Genomic DNA, 20,987 nt, shown 5'->3' with positions numbered 1-20,987 from the left:
TCTTAAAGAAACGTAAATCCAAACGAAATCTGTACCTCATTGTTTATGGTAGCTACTGTACATTGGTCTATATGGGCAGACTGACAGGTACAGTGAAATCGACTGTCCAGTGAGATTTTGTACAAGAGCTACGTCGCCTGGCAAAAGGAAGTGAAGCTCCCAAAAGACGTGATCAGATGTTAATGTAACTTTGTACACGTACACGCCATCAGTGTGTATGTGCATAATTAGAGATTCAGTTCTCCGTGACAGGTAGAACGATGACCAGACCGCATTAGTGATGTTAAAGTTCAGTGTTGGCACCAGATCTAGTAGGGTAAGTCAACATCGTCAGATGATGAGCGACCGCTGTGAAGGACACGCAGATTCCGCTTATCGTGTGAGTCAGCGTTATCAGCTCCTGACGGACTGTAAGATAGGCCTTATTTTGGGCCTCCATTTGGCTAGCTGGTCAATCGCGCAATATCCAAGTTTTTTGGGCATTCGGATGTGATAGTGGCTTGACTTTTTCCCATTTTATTGGCTTTCCAGTCTTGCCCATTCAGCCATCTCAGTAATGGAGAGGATTGTCTTGTCAGTTATGACGATAAGAACGTAACGATATCACAACATCCAGTCCCCACGCGGCGAAAATCCCTAACCCAGCCGGGAATAGAACCTGGGCCTATTCGGTTAGCCATCTGCCGCGCTGACCGCTCAGCTACCGATGCGAACTTGCGGCTTGACGTTGGACTGCATGGGAACATGAATGCGGGCATATTGGCCGTCAAGATTACGGTCGATCACATCTGACCACCCAAAGGGAGGAATGCCATATAGTGGACCAAGTACATAGTAACCTTCACAACAGCGTCTGCTATCACGCAACAAAGTGAGAAGTTACGCTTCATACGATTAAACTGGACGCGTTAGTTGGTATCAACAAGATTTTGGTTCTTTGAAAATGGAGTAATGCCAAAACGCGTAAGAAGGAATGAAATAAAGTAACTGTGGTCAAGTCGATAGTTCTGTTATAAGGAAAGTAAATTTCCGTAATGCTGTATTTTTTAAATTTTAATTTGATGTTTATCTCATGTACATACAACAGAAAAATGTTCAAATGTGTGTGAAATCTTATGGGACTTAACTGCTAAGGTCATCAGTCCCTAAGCTTACACATCACTTAACCTAAATTATCCTAAGGTCAAACACACACACACCCATGCCCGAGGGAGGACTCGAACCTCCGCCGGGATCAGCCGCACAGTCCATGACTGCAGCGCCGCCGGCCGGAGTGGCCGTGCGGTTCTAGGCGCTACAGTCTGGAGCCGAGCGACCGCTACGGTCGCAGGTGCGAATCCTGCCTCGGGCATGAATGTGTGTGATGTCCTTAGGTTAGTTAGGTTTAATTAGTTCCAAGTTCTAGGCGACTGATGACCTCAGAAGTTAAGTCGCATAGTGCTCAGAGCCATTTTGAACTGCAGCGCCTTAGACCGCTCGGCTAATCCTGCGCGGCCATACAACAGATTTTGGAACGATTATGACTCATCTGCAGGTACTGCTTAAATCGATTGTACGTACATTTGATAAACACCAAAATAAAGTAAAAAATACCACTGTAAGGAAATTGACTTTTTAATAAAAATAACCTCTGAAAATCATATGAATATTCGGTACGTAACCGTCACTAAAAAAAAAGTAATTTCAGTGGCAGAGTACTGAGCGGTGGCAAGGTCGACAGTGACGTCAGCGTCGCGGTTTGCTACTGCGCACACGCCGCATGGTCCGTACCCTGTATTCTAGTACCGTAGGCAGCCACCCAGGCCAGTCCTTTAGTTAGCTTTCTCCGGATAACACGCATTTGCCACAAAACATTTATATAGTACTTACCATATGGTACTTTGGCTGTACACTCGTGAATCTCATCTTGTACCGTGTAGCCTACACCGCAACAGCGTCGGGGGATCATATTTCGAGGCAGAATCCCGGGTGCTGCATGCGAACATAAATGCACGGGCGGCGAGGCGAAACGTGAGCGAACGCGCGACTGCGCTCGTACGGGCAGCGTCGGCCGCACATGTCGTCGCGGTGGCGCGGGGTGTACGCGGCGCGGGGCGACGCCCAGCTGCGGGGGCGGCAGGGCGTGGGGGTGGCGGGGGCGGCGCCGGCGGGCAGGCTGTCAGTGCGTGCGCGGCGGCGGAGGCGCGCGGACTCTGCGGGCTGGAGGCCAGGCCGGCCGTGGCGCGGCGCTGCGGCCGAAGCAGAGGCCCGCTATCAGCGAGACCCCGCGACCCCGCAGTATCTGGCTGCCCTCGGACGCGCGCGGAACGAGTGCTGCGCTGCAGGCCGGCGCGACGCCTGGTCACGGCAACAGGTAGGGCGCAGCCCAGCGGCAGCACCTCTCTCTCTCTCTCTCTCTCTCTCTCTCTCTCTCTCTCTCTCTGTCTACGCGCTACTTCGCACCGGACCGTCGGTGAGTACTTTAAGTCACTTTTACACCAGCAACTTAACTGTCACTACTCGCGACAAGTGAGCCTACCGCAGCGCGCTAGCGTTTTATTCCTGTACTGACGAGGCGAACACGGCAAGTGCCATAAACCGATTTCCCAGAAACTGAGTGGAAGAGGGCACAGAACACACTGAGGAGACAGGAGCCGTGGGACAGCGACATGCAAACATAGGGATGGCGACATGATCGCTTACACAAAGTATAACAGGGCAGTGCGCTATCGCAGCTGTCATTTGTACACGGGCGATCCATGAGAAAAGGTTTACGACGTAACTATGGCCGCAAGACGGGTACTGACAGAATCTGAACGCGGAGTGGCAGTTGGAGCTAGACGCGTGGGACATTCAATTTCGGAAATCGTTTGGGAATTCATCCGAGATGCACAGTGTCAAGTGTGGGCCGAGACTACAAAATTTCAGGCACTATCTCACACCACAGACAACAATGGCTGACTACCTTCAATTAACGATTGTGAGCAGCGGCTTTTGCATAGAGTTCTCGATGTTAATAGAAAGGGAACACCGCGTGAAGTAGCACAGAAATCAATGTGACATGTACAACGAACGTATCCATTAGGACAGTCCGGCGAAATTCAGTGTTTATGAGTTATGGCATCAGCCGAACGACGCGAATGCCTTTACTAACAGCACGACGTTGTCTGCAGCGGCTCTCCAGAGCTCGTGACCTTAATGGTGGGACCCTAGAAGACTGAAAAACCGTGGTCTGGCCAGAGAATCTCGATTTCAATTGGTAAGAGTTGATGATAGGTTTTTGGACAACATGGTTGTGGAGAGAAGCAGCCATTAGTATGATTAATCAATAATTCAATTATGTAGACAGGAGTGACACCACCAGCAGTCGACCAATGGTGTAAACGCCCTCTCGGTCGGGTGGTCGAGCAGTTCTAGGCGTTACAGTCTGGAGCCGAGCGACCGCCACGGTCGCATGTTCGAATCATGCTCGGGCATGGATGTGTGTGATGGCCTTAGCTTAGTTAGGTTTAAGTAGTTCTAAGGTCTAGGGGACTGATGACCTTAGAACGTCCCATAGTGCTCAGAGCCATTTGAACCATTTTTTTGTAAACGCCCAGAAGATGACCCCTACGTCGGGTTGAAACCGGTTGCCGTTGTAATAATAATAATAATAATTGCGATTAAGACTGTTTTGAATTATTGATGATAGGTCTTGATTGTGGCACAGACCCCACCAAGTCTTGCACTTCAGTCGTCAACGAGGCACTGTCCATTCTGGTGTTGGCTCCATAATGGTGTGGGCAATGTTTAGGTAGAATGGACTGTAATCCACATGAATCGATGACTGACTGAGAATATTTATGTTCAACAACTTCGAGATCATTTACAAACCATTCATGGACTTCGTTTCCAAACAACGATGGAATTTTGTGGATGCCAGCGTGCCTTGTCACTGGGCCACAATTGGTCGTGATTGATTTGAAGAGCATTCTAGGCAATTGGAGAGACTGATTTGGCCATGCAGATTGCCCGACATGAATCCTATGAGACGTTTATGGACCGACCGGAGTGGCCGAGCGGTTCTAGGCGCTTCAGTCTGGAACCGCGCGACCGCTACCGCCGCAGGTTCGAATCCTGCCTCGGGCATGTCCTTAGGTAAGTTAGGTTTAAGTAGTTCTAAGTTCTGTGGGACTGATGACCTCAGAAGTTCAGTCCCATAGTGCTCAGAGCCATTTGATACTTCTATCAGTACTGTTATCATCCAGGGGAGTGCACCAAATCATCATGAAGAATAAACATTAAACACAAGAATTAAAAATTTATGTAAGAATGAAATATAAGACCATGCGAATTTAAATCGATTGTAACACACATATTATACAATAAATATATGACACTTGTTCTGAAAATAAGTTGTAATTGGACAGTTAACATAACACCATTGTGTCCCCTAACCTCGTAAGAAACACTTGCGTAGTAACCGTCTACGACGTTGGTACATAAAAGCTGAAAATAAAATAGATAAAAATAATAATCGTGCTTCGAACACGGAGCGCAAAAGTGAGAGACTGCGACGCCTGCCACTGTACCACCAATTCGGCTGACATTATCGCTCGCTAAAAGGCATCTAAGTTACGTGAAAACTTTGACCGTCGTCGTCTCAGAAGCGGTCGACAATCGACGGACAAGCCGCGACACGCGTTTGCTTATTTTGACACCTCTTCCACTGAACCCAAGTTTCTAGGAAGTCGGGTTATGGCACTTGACGTGCTCTCCTCGTGAGTCTCGCTTGTCAAGAGTGCTCATTTTCGCTTACACGTCAGTGAATAAATTGAGTGTGTTGTGACAGCTTTCTACTATATAGATTGGCAGCTGAACGGTGATAGCGGGATTACGAGGGACCATTATTTTTACTAAAAGAATACAAATACAGACTTTTAACAACAAAGTTACATATATTCCTATAGGAGACAGATTTGGTCAAAATTAGGACAAAAGTACCGTATAATGATACAGGGGCTCGACAAAAGTACAGAAACACCGCGAGAAATGCATGCTTGACCACAAATGCAGATGGTAGCCAAGCTGCAGGTTGCGCTGTTGTATTCGACCACGAACGGTGTCTGTGCAATGTCCTCAATATGTTATAAGTGTTTGTCGTGGTCATAGCAGTGTTCTCTGCAGTTGTGAGGGTATTTTTTTCGTAGCTAAGTGAATCCGAACGTGGGCAAATTGTTGATGCGTGTATGGTGGGTGCTTCCATAACCAAGCCAGTCGGAGTGTTATGCGTTTCACGAGGCACCGTGTCGAAGATTTATACCGCATACAGCGAAATCGGAAAAACATCATCCGAATAGTCACAGCTTGGACGAAAATGTGTGTTGAATGATCGCGACAGATGTTCATTGCAGAAATTGTCGATGTAAACGAAAATCACCAACAGCCGTGTAACGTAAGATGTTATTTTATTTTGAAGGCTATCAAGTCTCCGAATGAAGCACTGCTGTAACGATTGAATTCACGACATCCAGAAATTCATGGTACTATACTCATATGACATTTTCGTTTTTTTGGAGAGATGCATATGGGGCCTGAAGATGGGATAGTGAAATGCTAGCCTTCAAAATAAAATAAAATAACACAACAGCTGTTGGTGAATTTCATTGACATTGACAATAACTTAATGAACCGATGTCCCCCGTCCATAATGGAGCAATAGAGTTCATTGTAGAGATTTATCCCAAAAAAATAAGAGGATGACAGCCGCAAGAGTCACTGCAGAACTGACTGTCGTACTCGCGGACCCTGTCAACATGGAGTTCCATGAGCTGGGAATTTCAGGGTGAGCTGGAATTCGGAAGCCACTCATCAGTGATATAAATGCACGTAACAGCCAAACGTGCCGAAGCCATAAAATCTGAAATGTGCAATAATGGAAGAAAGTCATTTGCTCGGATGAGTCTTATTCCACACTGTTTCCAACTTCTGCACGATTTTACGTCCCAAGAATGAAACATAACGGGGGTTCGGTGATGATTTGAAAAGCCAATCGCGGTATTCCATAGGCCCCCTGGTTATTCTGCAAGGTCACATTGCTGCCAACGATTATGTGACCATTTTGAATAATGAGCTCCATCCCATGGTGCAATGTTTGTGCCCCAGTGGTGATTCTGCGTTCGAAGTCGACAGGACCCATGTTCAGACAGCTCGCTTCGTTCAGGATTGCTTTTGTGACTACGAGGATGAATTGTCACACCTCCCCTGATCACCGCAGGCGCCAGATATCAATATTATTGAGCTTTTGTTGTTGACTTTGGAGAGAAGTGTAAGTGGTAGTTACCTGAACTTGGCACTATTTTGAAGGAATAGTGCTGCCCTGCAAACCATACAGGATCTGCATCTATCATTGCCGATACGACTGTAGGCTGTTTCGAACGGCAACGGTTTTCCAACACCTTATGAGACATGGTAATGTGTTTTCCGTATTTTTGTACACCCCCTGTATGTCCGGATACCAGTTCCTGTTGACATCCGTCTGTTACACAAAAGTAGACACTATAGGTAGTGCTCATTTGGTTACCACGTATCCTGACTCTTCCTTAGCACATTTCTGCTGCGAATCACCAATTATTAAAAGTACACGTGGCGCCATTCCCTTTGCGTCATACGCTCCTGTAACGTCTGCAGTTGTCAAACGGGTCAAGGGGCATCGCCAGAGATGCAGCGGATTGAGGTCCGGTGAACGGAGAGCCAATGTCCCTGGACCTCTTGCAACAATTCATCGCCCTTTAAACGTCGCTGTGAAGTACTGTCGCTCGATCCGTAGAAAATGTGGTGTACCGTCATGCATAAACTGCAGCCGTAGACTTTCTGCGAGGGTAACGGTCTCCTACAGCGCTGATGATCAATCCACGATGCAGAGATTGGCGATACGCAGCAGCTATTAATCTGCTCGGTAAAGTGCATGGTCCTATGAGTCTCCTGCCGATACATTGATGATGGAACGATCTTGATTCCACTTCATAATTGCTCGAGCATTTCCATCTGCCCGCATGTGAGTATTGTGGTAATTTACATCTCTTGTGAATCCTGGCTCATACGTACATAAAATGCGAGCTGTGAACTGCGGATCTTCAATGGCCCATGTCTCATATTGGTTTCCAGACATATCAGAATGAAAAATGTTACTTTCATAGCACAAAGAAAGGCGCAATACGTCCTAGACAGTGTGTTGTATGTAAAAGAAGGGAACTAACTTTTGGACTAACCTGGAAGCTTCAGTGAGTTTTAAATCAAAACACCTTGATATATTAGCGTTATTATACTTGTTACAAGTAGTGCTTATGTCCTGTAATATAAAGCAACGTGTCAGCCAAAGTAACGTGATACATGATGTCATGTCATGTACAACATGGCACATGTCATCCAACATGCCATTTGTCGTGTCACGCAGTATGACACAATGTGTTATTAAAGTTTAGGATGTTTGCATCCACACTCTGTGATACTTACTATTGTAGACGCATCCCGCTCTCTAGAAGCACATAAATTTGCCTCAATTTGTTTTTACAGCCCTCACCATACATTTTACAGGGGGTGGGTTTATGTGAGAAATGGTCCTCTCGCCCCCCCCCCCCCCCCCAAAAAAAAAAAACAAATCCACCCCAAGAAATTTGATCACCCCGGCAAAACCTTTTTAGCTATTTCATGTATGCTCTTAAACTGAATGGTTTGTATATCGGAATGCATGCGACCTAATACGTTCCAAAATGCCGTGCATAAAAAAAATTCGGTGCCCATACCTCGGGTTCTACCGCTGATAAAAATGTAGGATCAAATGTTTTGGACCGGCCGGGGTGGACGAGCGGTTCTAGACGCTACAGTCTGGAACCGCGCGACCGCTACGGTCGCAGGTTCGAATCCTGCCTCGGGCATGGATGTGTGTGATGTCCCTAGGTTAGTTAGGTTTAAGTACTTCTAAGATCTATGGGACTGATGACCTTAGAAGTTAAGTCCCATAGTGCTCAGAGCCATTTGAACCCAAATGGTTTGGATAGGCCTTGGGGCCCCAGTGACCATTTGTGTACCCAACAGAAGGATCCTGTTAGTGTCAATATCCTAGAGTGCAGGGTCGAAGTATGAATATTGCACACTTCCTCTTGCTTAGACAAATGGAGCAAATCGGTCAATTCTTTTCGAATCTGATGCAGTCTACGGCGGGCTTGATGGGATTTGTGGAAGCACCATTAGTTCATTGGCGGTTCGTCGGAAAACCGTACAAAAGTGATCTTTTAAACATATTTTCGCCGTCATCAGTGGACCAAAATCCAGCCAATCCGACGCCTATGCACAGCAAATGGCTGAAATTTGTATGATACATTCCAAAGATTCCAATCTTGAACAAGCTTCAAAATTCCTTGATATCTTTATCCGTTTACAACATACAGAGGTTCAAAATTAACCTACTTCTGCACTTAAAATTCTGTACGAGGTGAAATCTAAATAAAAAATAACCCCAATAAATTGCTCGAAACTTAACCGTATATTCTTTAGGCATTTATCTAGAAGATCCATCTCCCTGTTTTCAGAAATTTTTATCCGTTATCGAGAAACACCTCCAAAATTTGCATTTGGGGCACCAAAACCTCAGTCGCGGATTCCGAGACGGCCATGCACAGCAAACAGCCGTGCCTATCATGATGTATTCCCAAGATCTCGATTTCGATCTCGAACAACCTTGAAATTTTCTTCATATCTTTATCTGTTTCCGACCTACAGAGATTCAAAGTCACACCAATGTACATGTAAAATACGCACGTAAAATCCGGTGTGAAACGGAAATGTAATTTATAGTGACGTAACGCGGAGAAATATGCTGTAAGGTGACTTCGTTATCATTTAGGAACCCCATTTTGTAATACTGAAGTACCTGAAAAAATTTTTTGCACGTAAAATCGGGTCTGAAATGTAAAATTAGTTTTGGGCTACTTCAATTTCATATACGTAAACTATCTAAATTTTAGTTACCAATACATTTCTTTTCATGTGCGTCAAATGCTATGCTTTAGCAGGGAAAAGAAGGGAACCAGTTGGAATATGTTCCAATCGGATCACAAAAAAATGCGAATATGTTCCTGTATATTTAAAAGACTCTGATTGAAAAGTGGGATACCAGCTGCCTCCTTCTGTCTTCCAAAGCACCTTTAAAATTCTCCCCAAAATTGTTGGCACGCGAACATATTCGCACTTCTTTATGCTGAGAGAGAAGAAGACAGTGGCAGTGGCAAAGAAACAGAAAAGTAATAAATATTGAAGACAGTCGACAGTGGTTTTGCTATAGAAAGAACGAAGGAGACAATGGCAGGGTGAGAGAAAGAGAGGGTCTCAGTGGCAGTAGAACAGAGTTGAAAGTGACAGGAGTGTGCTTGGAGAAGAATGAAGGAGACAGTGCCAGGGAGGGGAGGAATAAAGAGAGAGAGAAATCTGAAGTAAGTGAGAGGATGTGATCATGAGTGACAGAGTATATGACAGTGACAATGAGGAAGCTAGAGGTAGTGATAGAAGAAACAGCAGCAGTAGGATGGAGGGAATGAGATAGCAGTAGCAAGAGAGAGCAAGAGTGACACAGTGAGAGGAGAATGGAGTAGTAGGACAGAATGAAGGGGTCTGTGGCTATGAAACAGAAGACAATGAGATACACGCAAAGAGATAATGATAATGACAATGAGTTGGGCTAAATGAGTGAGTGAGAAAGCGCAATTGGGAGTGGATGGGTATGAGCGAGGGAGTAGTGGGCTTGAGTTACAGTTAGGGGAGCCTGTGGGAGTTGGAACAGAAAAAGTGCAAATATGTTCGCATGCCAAAATTTTCGGGAAAACTTTTAAAGGTACTGAGGAAGGATAGAACGAGGAAGCTGATATCCCACTTTAAAGTCAGTCATCTAAATAAAATGGAACATTTTTTTGTGTTCCGATAGGAGCATTTTTGGGTGGTTGTTTACTATGGTGGCGAATCTTCTGGATTTGGGGCACAGGATCAGGGACTTTAGCCTATAAATTACAAGCTGCAGGTGTGCCAATAACTTGTAGCTAAGAGCGTTCACTGCGCTAGGGAAGTAGTGTTACTCGTAAAAAAGCGCGATGCGTCAAGATGTTTTGATTTAAATGTCTTTGGAGCTGGCAGAAACCTAGTTCCCTTCTTTTACATCACTAACTCTGCCCAGCGCATATTCGCCATTTTTGCGCTATGATAGGAGTGGTTTTCGTTCTTGTTCCAAACTGTTTCTGTGCCGTAATTTTTATATTATACAGCCATAGCTTAGCAACCGGTGTAAATTTTTGTTGACTCGGGCGACGTCTGATCCGGTATAGGTTGTTTTTTGGCACGCAAGTAAAGTATTAACTGTCTCCTACGATTTATGAATTTAGAATTAAAAAATAGTGACGTTTACTAACATTATTACATACAGAAACCGCTACCAGTATATTTTGATTCGGAGAATAAAGCGCAATATAGCACAGTGCGTGATGAAAATTTTGTTTGTCGGAAGGAAGTGACTTTAATGCTCCATGAGCACAGGGTTATTAGAGACGGAGCGTTAGCTCCGTAGGACACAGCAAGGCGGAACGAAATCGACGGGTTTATGATGTCATCACGGCTTTACCAGACGTTACGCAGTGAAAGAAGGGAAAATATGTTTTACAATTCTACAAAAAAGAGATCTTGCGAACCTCAGATCGCTCTGTTCGACTCTGAGATATAAGAGCGCTTTAGAGAACGGCGCCCAGACTGGCTCCATGTTCCTTGTCTTTCGGAAGGCATTTGATACAGTTCCGCTCCGTCGTTTCTTGAACAGCTTACTGAGCATCGATTTATGGCTGGATTCAGGATTTCCTTGCAGACACTCAACCCTGACATAGACATGTATGCAGGTAATTTTGGGAGTACTCCGTGAGAGTATTACCGATCGCGGTATATACTGCATTCAACTGAACTCTGCTGACAAAGTTTTGGATGTTGCTCAGGGATATTTTAATATTATTTTGGTATTAGGGACCCTTGGTCTCCGGTGTCTCTTAGGTTATAGCATTTCGTTTATATCCTATCATCATTTACCTCTATATCCGTTCCGGGTTGAAAATACGAGGGCTGTTCGTTTATTAAGAGCCAATCGGTCGCAAAATGGAGACCCCAGTGAAAAGCCGATGAAGCGCACAATTGTGAGGAGCAAAGTCTCAAGTTAACCGGCGTTCATATCATGTAACTCCCTTCAGTTCTGAGCTCACAGTGAGCAGGTAAAGACGCTTAGAAAATAGTGTCTCCCGCTGAGTACAAGAGCATGGTGAAGGATTTCGCCTGATTTCGTGCAGCCCACATAACGTAGCTGTCATGGATTTCCTTCTTCATGACAATTCTCGGCCGCACACTGCAAGGGCAATGAAGATGCTCCTGGAGCGTTTCCGATTGGCAGTGTTTAATCACCCACCGTCCACTCCCGGTAGCTGAGTGGTCAGCGCTACAGAATGTCAATCCAAAGGGCCCGGGTTCGATTGCCGGCTGGGTCGGAGATTTTCTTCGCTCAGGGACAGGATGTTGTGTTGTCCTAATCACCATCATTTTATCTCCATCGACGCGCAAGTCGCCGAAGTGGCGTCAAATCGTAAGACTTGCACCCGGCGAACGGTCTACCCGACGGGAGGCCCTAGTCACACGACATTTATTATTATCACCCACCATACAGCCCGGACTTGGTCCTTTCTGAGTTTCATCTCTACTCAGATGAACAATTAGCTTTGAAGATATTTTGACACAGGCAACGAGCTGCAGACCAGCGCAGAGAATTGGTGGAAAGTATGGGTTGTGTTTCTACGAGGGTTGACTGAAAAGTAATGCCTCCACCATCGTACCTCTTCAACAGTTGGCAGCAGTGGTATGGGGCAGATACTGGCTTGTTCCGTAGCCTCTTGTCTACAGCTCCAGTTGCCGGGAAGCCTTAGCATTGAACGATTGTGTTGTTACAGTGTAAAGTATGGAACCCTGCGCAGACGGTCGGTCGAAGCGATTTAAGCAACGTGCAGTCATTGAATTCTTGACAGCAGGTGTCACCTCAAAGGAGATTTATCAGAGAATGAAAACAGTTTATGGTGGTAGTGCTGATGTGAGTACTGTGCGGCGTTGGGCGAGTGTGTTTAAAGATGTTGAGGCGGGAACATCTGACCTGCGTGACAAACAGACTTGGACGCCCTGTTACAGCAACCACCGAGTTTCACAAGCAAAATATTGACAGATTGATTCGGAACGATCGTCGTATCACTCAGAGAGATCTTACAAGCACAATCGGAATTTCACGAGAACTTGTGGGTCACATTATTGCTCTGCTTGACTATCCGAAGATCTGTGCACGATGGGTACGCCCGAGGCTAACTCCTGAAATGAAAGTGCACACACTTGAAATTTGCCAGGAACTCTTCTTGCTTTACGAGGATGAAGGTGACGCCTTTCTCAATTCAAAAAAGACGATCTGTGGGGAGACCATTATGCTTCTGATGCAGACATTGAGAGAACTGTGAGACTGTGGTTGCGGAAACAGAGCGTCGACTTCTTCCGTGACAGCTTCAGAAAACTTGTACATCGTAGGCAGAAATGTATCCAATTGGCAGGTGATTATGTGGAAAAGTAAATATTGGTAATTAAAGATCACATTCTAAGGATTATTTCTGCGTTTGATTCATTAACATTTTCCCATCCAAACCCAATTAACGAAGGTGGAGGCATTACTTTTCATTCAACCCTCGTATGATAATGGTATTGAAAAGATGGTACAACGCTACTACAGACAACTAAGTCGGTGCGGCGTTTATGCAGGAAAGTAACTGTAAGGCGAAACTAACTGTTATAAATAAAGCATTTTTGAATTTCACTGTAGTCTCAATTTCGCGACCTATCGGACCTTAACAAACGAATAGCTTTCGTATCGGCACAACACTGCAAATGACAGTAAATTCTGATCTTATGTAATATCAACATGACACTGCACTAGCGCACTTTGCACTCGATGTACAGTTTCATCAACAATGTACTAGTCGTGATGGTCATATTCGAAAGCGAACCCGGCAGTGCCTCGCAGTTGCTAAATATCTATGGGAATTTGATGTACATCATACACTTCTTCCCACTCTCTTTGTCCATATCCTCCACTTCCTGCACTCCCTCTCTCTGTGCAACAGCGCCTCCCTCTCTGTCTGTCCATATCCTCCTCTCTCCTCTTATATGTTCCTCTCCCTTCCTCCCCCCACCCCTCTGTTTTTACGCCTCTCCCCTCCCCCCTCCTCTCTGTTATCTTACTGCTCACTCACACATTGATCCTTGCATGTTGTTATTGCAACCAAAACCTTCATCGGCAAATGAACCCGCTTAAAATGAATGCGTTAAGTTGTTGGGATCATTGGCTTACAGGGGTATGGGTGAGACCTCTGCAGCTGATGGATCTGTGAGGATAGTAGCCTCAGCGACTGTATTTCGCCTAATTTTAATCTGCGCATGGGTAGTATTACAGGGTTTCGGACGATTCATATTGGCCGCGCGGGATTAGCCGAGCGGTCTTAGTGCTGCAGTCATGGACTGTGCGGCTGGTCCCGGCGGAGGTTCGAGTCCTCCCTCGGGCATGGGTGTGTGTGTTTGTCCTTCGGATAATTTAGGTTAAGTAGTGTGTAAGCTTAGGGACTGATGACCTTAGCAGTTAAGTCCGATAAGATTTCGCAAACATTTGAATTTTTTGTATAAATGATAAACAGCCTTGTGCGGCGATTCGCAGATGCTGCTGTTGTCTACACCTTAGGGATGTTGCAATGCAGACTGTAGCGAAATACAGGAAAACCTGGGGAGGATCGATGACTATTCTGAGGACCTTCAGTTGTCTCTGAACGTAAATAAATGTAACAAATTGCCTGTAAGTAGCTAAAGAGATCCGCTACACTATTGGCGATAAATCGCTGGAATCAGTAACTACCGTAGAAATGCCCAGCAATGCCGTCCAGAGCGACATTAAATGTAATGAACTCCTAAAACTAGTTGTAGGAAAAGCAGATGCCGTGCTGATATCCATTGGAGAAGTACAGGGTGAGCCAGCGTTGTCTGATGGTTTTTGAATCTATAGTACATAGTGACATTTTAAGATGAAGCACCTTATTTTATTTCAAAGGATACTCACTGAATGACATCTTATACGTTAATTTTGACAGAAATGAATTATTTGTGAAAGATAATGTCCTGAAGTACTGGCCCTCTCTTTCGCCACACTTGTTGACACTCTGCGCAAAGTTTGCCCTCCCTTTCTCTAATATGTAATGGGATACAGCACGAATCTCTGGCTCAGTGGTATCCTTTAATTGAAGCACAGTACGTGGCTTACTGATGTACACTTTGTTCTTGATGAAGCCCTACAAGAGAGTCACTTGGAGTAAGGTCCGGAGAGTGGGGCGTCCAGTCAACATATCCTCTGTTGGATATCACTTGCCCAGAGACAACTCCCTTACTTCAGCCATACACACGTTGGAAGGGTGAGCTGTCGCACTGTCTTTCTGAAACTAAACATTTCGACAATTTACGCGACGTCGACGAAGTTCTGGAACGAGAAATTCAAGGAACATGGTCAAATAACTCTCCGAATTCACGGTAACGGCTCTCCCATTTTGGCTCTACGACACAAAATTTCCCTAATCCATCCCACACTGCAATCCTTTCATAATGCAGTGGTTGATGGTGCAGTTGCTGAGGGTTGTTTGGAGATCAGTAACAACAGTTTTGTTTATTAACACTGCCAAAAATCCAAATGGCTCCAAGCACTATGGGATTTAACATCTGAGGTCATTAGTCCCCTAGACTTAGAACTACTTAAACCTAACTAACCTAAGGACATTACACACATCTATGCCCGAGGCAGGATTCGAACCTGCGACCCTAGCAGCAGCGCGGTTCCGGACTGAAGCGCCTGGAACCGCTCGTCCACAGCGGTCGGCATTTAACAGTGCTGTTTAGGTAAAAATGAGTCTGATCTGACATTAAAATCACAATTCCAGGTTCTTCTTCGAACATCTCTTTCAATTACTTCAGCAAAACATCTCCGCCTCACGAAATCTTGAGGCTTCGATTCCTGAACAATCGCAGTTTTGTAGGGATGAAAATTTAGACATGGTGAAATGGCGTCGAACGGAGGAATTCGATAACCCAAGAAGACTGCGCGTGTCGTCTTCCAGATCGGTTAGGGTTCTGCTGAAATGCGTGATGCCCAACTTCAGTGTTTTCAGGTGATGTGGCGAGCTTTACAATGCCTCCCGCTTCTTTTCTTCTATGCAGAATCTGTCTCGCGAAAGTTCTTAACCCAAGCAGAATGGTATTGCGGGTCGGAACTGCACCATTATGTGGAACATTGAACTGGAACTTCCTCTGAGTGGCGGTCGCAGACTCTGCAATTTTAAAGAACGTCTGCACTACGAGCGCACGGTGTTGCATCGTCCACCTCTCTATTCTAACTAGACTACTGCTGTAGGAGAAAACAGTGAGCCCAAGAACGCCCCTCCATTACGCTGACTCACCCTCTACTACTAGAGTCAAAAGCGTCAGGTCGCGCAATGAATGCACAATAATTGTGGCTTACTACACTCCTGGAAATTGAAATAAGAACACCGTGAATTCATTGTCCCAGGAAGGGGAAACTTTATTGACACATTCCTGGGGTCAGATACATCACATGATCACACTGACAGAACCACAGGCACATAGACACAGGCAACAGAGCATGCACAATGTCGGCACTAGTACAGTGTATATCCACCTTTCGCAGCAATGCAGGCTGCTATTCTCCCATGGAGACGATCGTAGAGATGCTGGATGTAGTCCTGTGGAACGGCTTGCCATGCCATTTCCACCTGGCGCCTCAGTTGGACCAGCGTTCGTGCTGGACGTGCAGACCGCGTGAGACGACGCTTCATCCAGTCCCAAACATGCTCAATGGGGGACAGATCCGGAGATCTTGCTGGCCAGGGTAGTTGACGTACACCTTCTAGAGCACGTTGGGTGGCACGGGATACATGCGGACGTGCATTGTCCTGTTGGAACAGCAAGTTCCCTTGCCGGTCTAGGAATGGTAGAACGATGGGTTCGATGACGGTTTGGATGTACCGTGCACTATTCAGTGTCCCCTCGACGATCACCAGTGGTGTACGGCCAGTGTAGAAGATCGCTCCCCACACCATGATGCCGGGTGTTGGCCCTGTGTGCCTCGGTCGTATGCAGTCCTGATTGTGGCGCTCACCTGCACAGCGCCAAACACGCATACGACCATCATTGGCACCAAGGCAGAAGCGACTCTCATCGCTGAAGACGACACGTCTCCATTCGTCCCTCCATTCACGCCTGTCGCGACACCACTGGAGGCGGGCTGCACGATGTTGGGGCGTGAGCGGAAGACGGCCTAACGGTGTGCGGGACCGTAGCCCAGCTTCATGGAGACGGTTGCGAATGGTCCTCGCCGATACCCCAGGAGCAACAGTATCCCTAATTTGCTGGGAAGTGGCGGTGCGGTCCCCTACGGCACTGCGTGGGATCCTAAGGTCTTGGCGTGCATCCGTTTGTCGCTGCGGTCCGGTCCCAGGTCGACGGGCACGTGCACCTTCCGCCGACCACTGGCGACAACATCGATGTACTGTGGAGACCTCACGCCCCACGTGTTGAGCAATTCGGCGGTACGTCCACCCGGCCTCCCGCATACCCACTATACGCCCTCGCTCAAAGTCCGTCAACTGCACATACGGTTCACGTCCACGCTGTCGCGGCATGCTACCAGTGTTAAAGACTGCGATGGAGCTCCGTATGCCACGGCAAACTGGCTGACACTGACGGCGGCGGTGCACAAATGCTGCGCAGCTAGCGCCATTCGACGGCCAACACCGCGGTTCCTGGTGTGTCCGCTGTGCCGTGCGTGTGATCATTGCTTGTACAGCCCTCTCGCAGTGTCCGGAGCAAGTATGGTGGGTCTGACACACCGGTGTCAATGTGTTCTTTTTTCCATTTCCAGGAGTGTAAACACTCGTTCGACCGATTCTTGAGTGTTGTTCACAGTCTGGGATTTTTAACAGGCTGGATTTATAGGGAAGATAGATAATATAAAGGGAGTGCATAAAGTCTTTCCCTGATTACAAAAATTTATTTCTAAGGACCTACGCTAAATACTGCTGTGCGGTTTGTTGCAAACGTTAGCTTAACCCACGAAGTTACCATGAGTTAAGCTACCATTTGCAAGACACCTTAGAAATAAATTTTTGTAATCAGGGAAAGACTTTATGTTCACCCTGTATTTTTAAGAGCAGCATGTTTTGTCACTGGATCCCCTAATATGTCGTCCACAAACGCGAGGCAGAAGGACCACGTCGCGAAAATCAGAGCAATTAAAGCTCCGACGCACCGATTGCGAATGCACCAAGGAAGGGGGAAAAGCCCTGCCTCGGCCGCTAAGTTGGGTTCCGAGGTATAAACATACACGAGACCCAGAAGGCAGCAAAAAAGAAAGTTTCTTTCGAAGATGAAGAGAGATGTTGCTGACAGGCTGATCCTTAGCGCAGCCAGAGGTCTGGATATGATTGTAGGGTAATAATTTGGTCGTGACAGTGTTCCTTCGTCTCTTGCTACGGCAAATGTAGTCTGCCCGTTGCTCTCTGATATGCTGCGAGGAACCAGCAGCTGACACACCCCCTGTCCTTCCCTTTATAATGCAGGGCGAGCGCTGACAACATTGCCACACCAAACGCACAAATTACGGACTGGCCCCGAGCCAGACTTTTGCCCTGTTGCGTACTGTCGCATAATGAACAAAATACATACGTACGTGATGTAGCGAATAACGCAGGAAGTTTCTCTGAAGTTGTTAGCAAGTGATGCTGTTACAACAAAATTACAACGAAATGTTGGTGATCGGCGCATGTGGCACGGGTTGGCAGATCCTCAAAACACACACACACACACACACACACACAGCCCCGGGTCTACGATATTTCCGAACCGGATTAAAAACTTGATTGTGGCGCCCCCTCTCCCCCTTGAGCGTTTGAGATAGGACGTCAAAAATTTGTAAAAAATCCCTTCTTCAAAACTATGAGCATTTTGTAGCGCACATCTTTGAACAGCTTGATATATAAAACGTACTTGTTCGAGGAAATGTAAGAAACGTTATTTGGTCTTAAGTGTGCCCAAGTGCAGTGCCATGCCTCTTCATACAGCATTCTTCTGTCGCACGTCACTGTATTTCGCTCTGCGGGGTTCAAACGTGTGTATTTTGTAATGGAAGCCATCAAACCTACTTTCAGGACAGTGGAAATTAAAATGCCCAGTGGTGCCTCTCTTGCTCCCAGTCAGCCGGTTTGATATTCTACCCCCCTTAAGGAAAAAAACTCACAATTAATACTGGTGGGGTTATTTGTGACCGGGAGAATGAGAATTCTTCAGAAAATTTTCACTCTTTATTGCCGATTAGCTAATAACTTTCTCTTTTGCGTGATATAAAATTAAATATAGGAAACATAAAAGCAGTAAAGATGAGACACAATCAAGACAATAAACATTTCTTCAAACCTTAGGTCCCAGCATTTTTTTCTCTTTAATCTTGCTGCAGCTTTACACGGCGCGCTTTCCTTTCTGCACAAGAATCTATGACCACATCCTAGTTTGTCAAACGTTTTGCTAAGTGAAAACTCAAAATATCGACGTCTGATACTGAAAATGTGGTGTGGGTTCTTGATTTGATTACGTCTATTTTGTCACTGTTTGCTAGATGAAAGCGAAATAGGCCTTTCTAATATTGCAGCATTTGTAACACGCGCAGATTAAGCAAGGCTGTTTTGGCACAAATGGCCACTTGTATCTACTTCATTTATACAAATAACACGACAGAATGTAATTAACGAAGCACAAATATCAAATGCCTATTAGGCGTACTGCAAACAAGAAGCGTTATGCTAGGAAACAGTTTCACATTTCACTCATATGCTCCACTTTCTTAAGCATGAGATCGAAAAGAAGTAGTAGTAGTTTTATATAAATTTGGAATTGTCATATTCTTCCATATACGAGGGTTGCCCAGAAAGTAATGTTTCAAATAGCTCTAAGCAGTATGGGACTTAACATCTGAGGTCATCAGTCTCCTAGACTTAGAATTACTTAAACCTAACTAACCTAAGGACATCACACACATCCATGCCCGAGGCAGGATTCGAACCTGCGACCGTAGCAGCAGCGCGTTTCCGGACTGAAGCGCCTAGAACCGCTCGGCCACAGCGGCCGGCCAGAAACTAATGCACCGCATTTTTATTCTCAGCCGAAAACAATGCTACGAATGCGAAACGTTACGTATGTGTTATTTGAAGTCTCCTGAGTGAGCGTGCAAAGTTTCCGTCACTTCCGATAGATAGCGTAGCTGCAGGACAGTTTCAAAGTGGCGTCTGTAGGTGATGTACGTTACAAGCAACGTGCCGTCATTGATTTCTCACTGCAGAGAAAGAAACTGTGGGGAATATTCACAAACGCTTGTTCAAAGTCTATGGAGCACCTGCTGTCTAAAGAAGTTCAGTTAGTCGCTGGGCACGGAGGGTGAGGCCTTCAGAAGGCGGTTCGGTGGAGCTCCAAAATTTGCAGCGGTCGGGGAGACCATCCACGGCAGTCACACCTGACATGTTGCAGCGATCTTCCTATTGTTTGGGCCATTAGAGGATGCCATTCGTGGAAGACATTCTGAGGACGATGAGGAGGTAATTCACACAGTGAAGCACTGGCTCCGCCACCATGACAAGGATTGGTAACGACAGGGCATACACACCTCTGTTTCGTGGTGGAGGAAAGGCCATAGAACGGGATGGAGTTTATGTGGAAAAGTAGGATGTGTAGGTAAAACACAATTCTTTCGTGTGTGTAATTCTCATTATGTTCAACAAAGAATTTTCAAAGAAAAATAATGCGGTGCATTAATTTCTTTGTCAACCCTCGTAATTTAAGTGATGTCTCCGTTTCTTTTGCTTCATCATCTGACAAACAATCTTGTCGTTACTAATTCTGTAGCCATTCCTGCAATTGTCAAAATTTACTGTCCGATTAACTTCACCAACCCTGCTGGAAGCACCAGTTTAGTTATCCCACGTCTACTCTATTGTTAGGCTTTATGTGTTTGTACAGCGCGTTTTCTGCGCTATTCCGAGAACAGAACGTAAGCGGCTGCCAACCGAGGATTGTACAACTGATCCTCAGTAGTGTAGCGATCTGGCAAAAATTTTCTGTCAAAATTTCATTTTCTTGGTTCAAATGATTCTGAGCACTATGGGACTTAACTCCTGAGGTCATCAGTCCCCTAGAACTTAGAACTACTTAAACCTAACTAACCTAAGGACATCACACACATCCATGCCCGAGGCAGGATTCGAACCTGCGACCGTAGCGGTCGCGCGGTACCAGACTGTAGCCCCTAGAACCGCTCGGCCACCCCGGCCGGCTCATATTCTTGGATACACCGAGAAGATAATACGTGTATTTCTTGCCTGTTATTCCTGTTTGTCCTTCATGTCCACTCTGGTAGCCTGAATCTGTGGGTTTCACTAATATTTATAACAACGCTTATCATTTGCACACCCAATGAGCCACATAAACAAACAGCGAATGGCATTCAGCCATTCGGGTCTATTCCGCTCATCACTTACAGCCTCGTCCCCTTTTGTCGGCTGGAAAGTTTTTTATTTCTAGATGTGACGGGGACTCCCCTGGCGGAGACATCACGTACACCGTGCACGCATTCAAAAATCAACTTAACGATTCGATTAGGTATCAACTTAGAATGTGTTCAAAAACGTTCAAAAACCAACAGGGAAGCGTTTCAAAATCATATGAACATTCGATAGACCAACGTCCGCTGAATGATAGGTTCTTTGTGAAACAAGGTGTTTTCTTCAAGAATATGAATTTGGCGCACCGTGAAATTAACGTACGATCAC

General features: G+C 45.9%; 1 protein-coding gene across 5 annotated transcripts in view; it reads right to left on the bottom strand.

Annotated features, from left to right (window-relative positions):
- The window catches only part of LOC126457087 (uncharacterized), a 763,934-nt gene that overhangs the window by 359,297 nt on the left and 383,650 nt on the right, over positions 1-20,987 (bottom strand). For 3 of the 5 annotated variants that reach the window (XM_050093106.1, XM_050093108.1, XM_050093109.1), the window contains exon 1: positions 1,870-2,104. The exons of the other annotated variants lie outside the window; for them this stretch is intronic. In XM_050093106.1, coding sequence (XP_049949063.1) covers positions 1,870-1,905 — 36 coding nt within the window. In that variant the 5' untranslated portion in view covers positions 1,906-2,104. Of the gene's footprint in view, positions 1-1,869; positions 2,105-20,987 lie in introns of those variants that run through there. 5 annotated transcript variants of the gene reach the window in all.

The sequence above is a fragment of the Schistocerca serialis genome, chromosome 2 (genome assembly GCF_023864345.2).
Source record: "Schistocerca serialis cubense isolate TAMUIC-IGC-003099 chromosome 2, iqSchSeri2.2, whole genome shotgun sequence".
Lineage (NCBI taxonomy): Eukaryota > Metazoa > Arthropoda > Insecta > Orthoptera > Acrididae > Schistocerca > Schistocerca serialis.
Note: the sequence above shows the minus strand (reverse complement) of the source record. Positions and strands in the feature narration are given on the sequence as shown.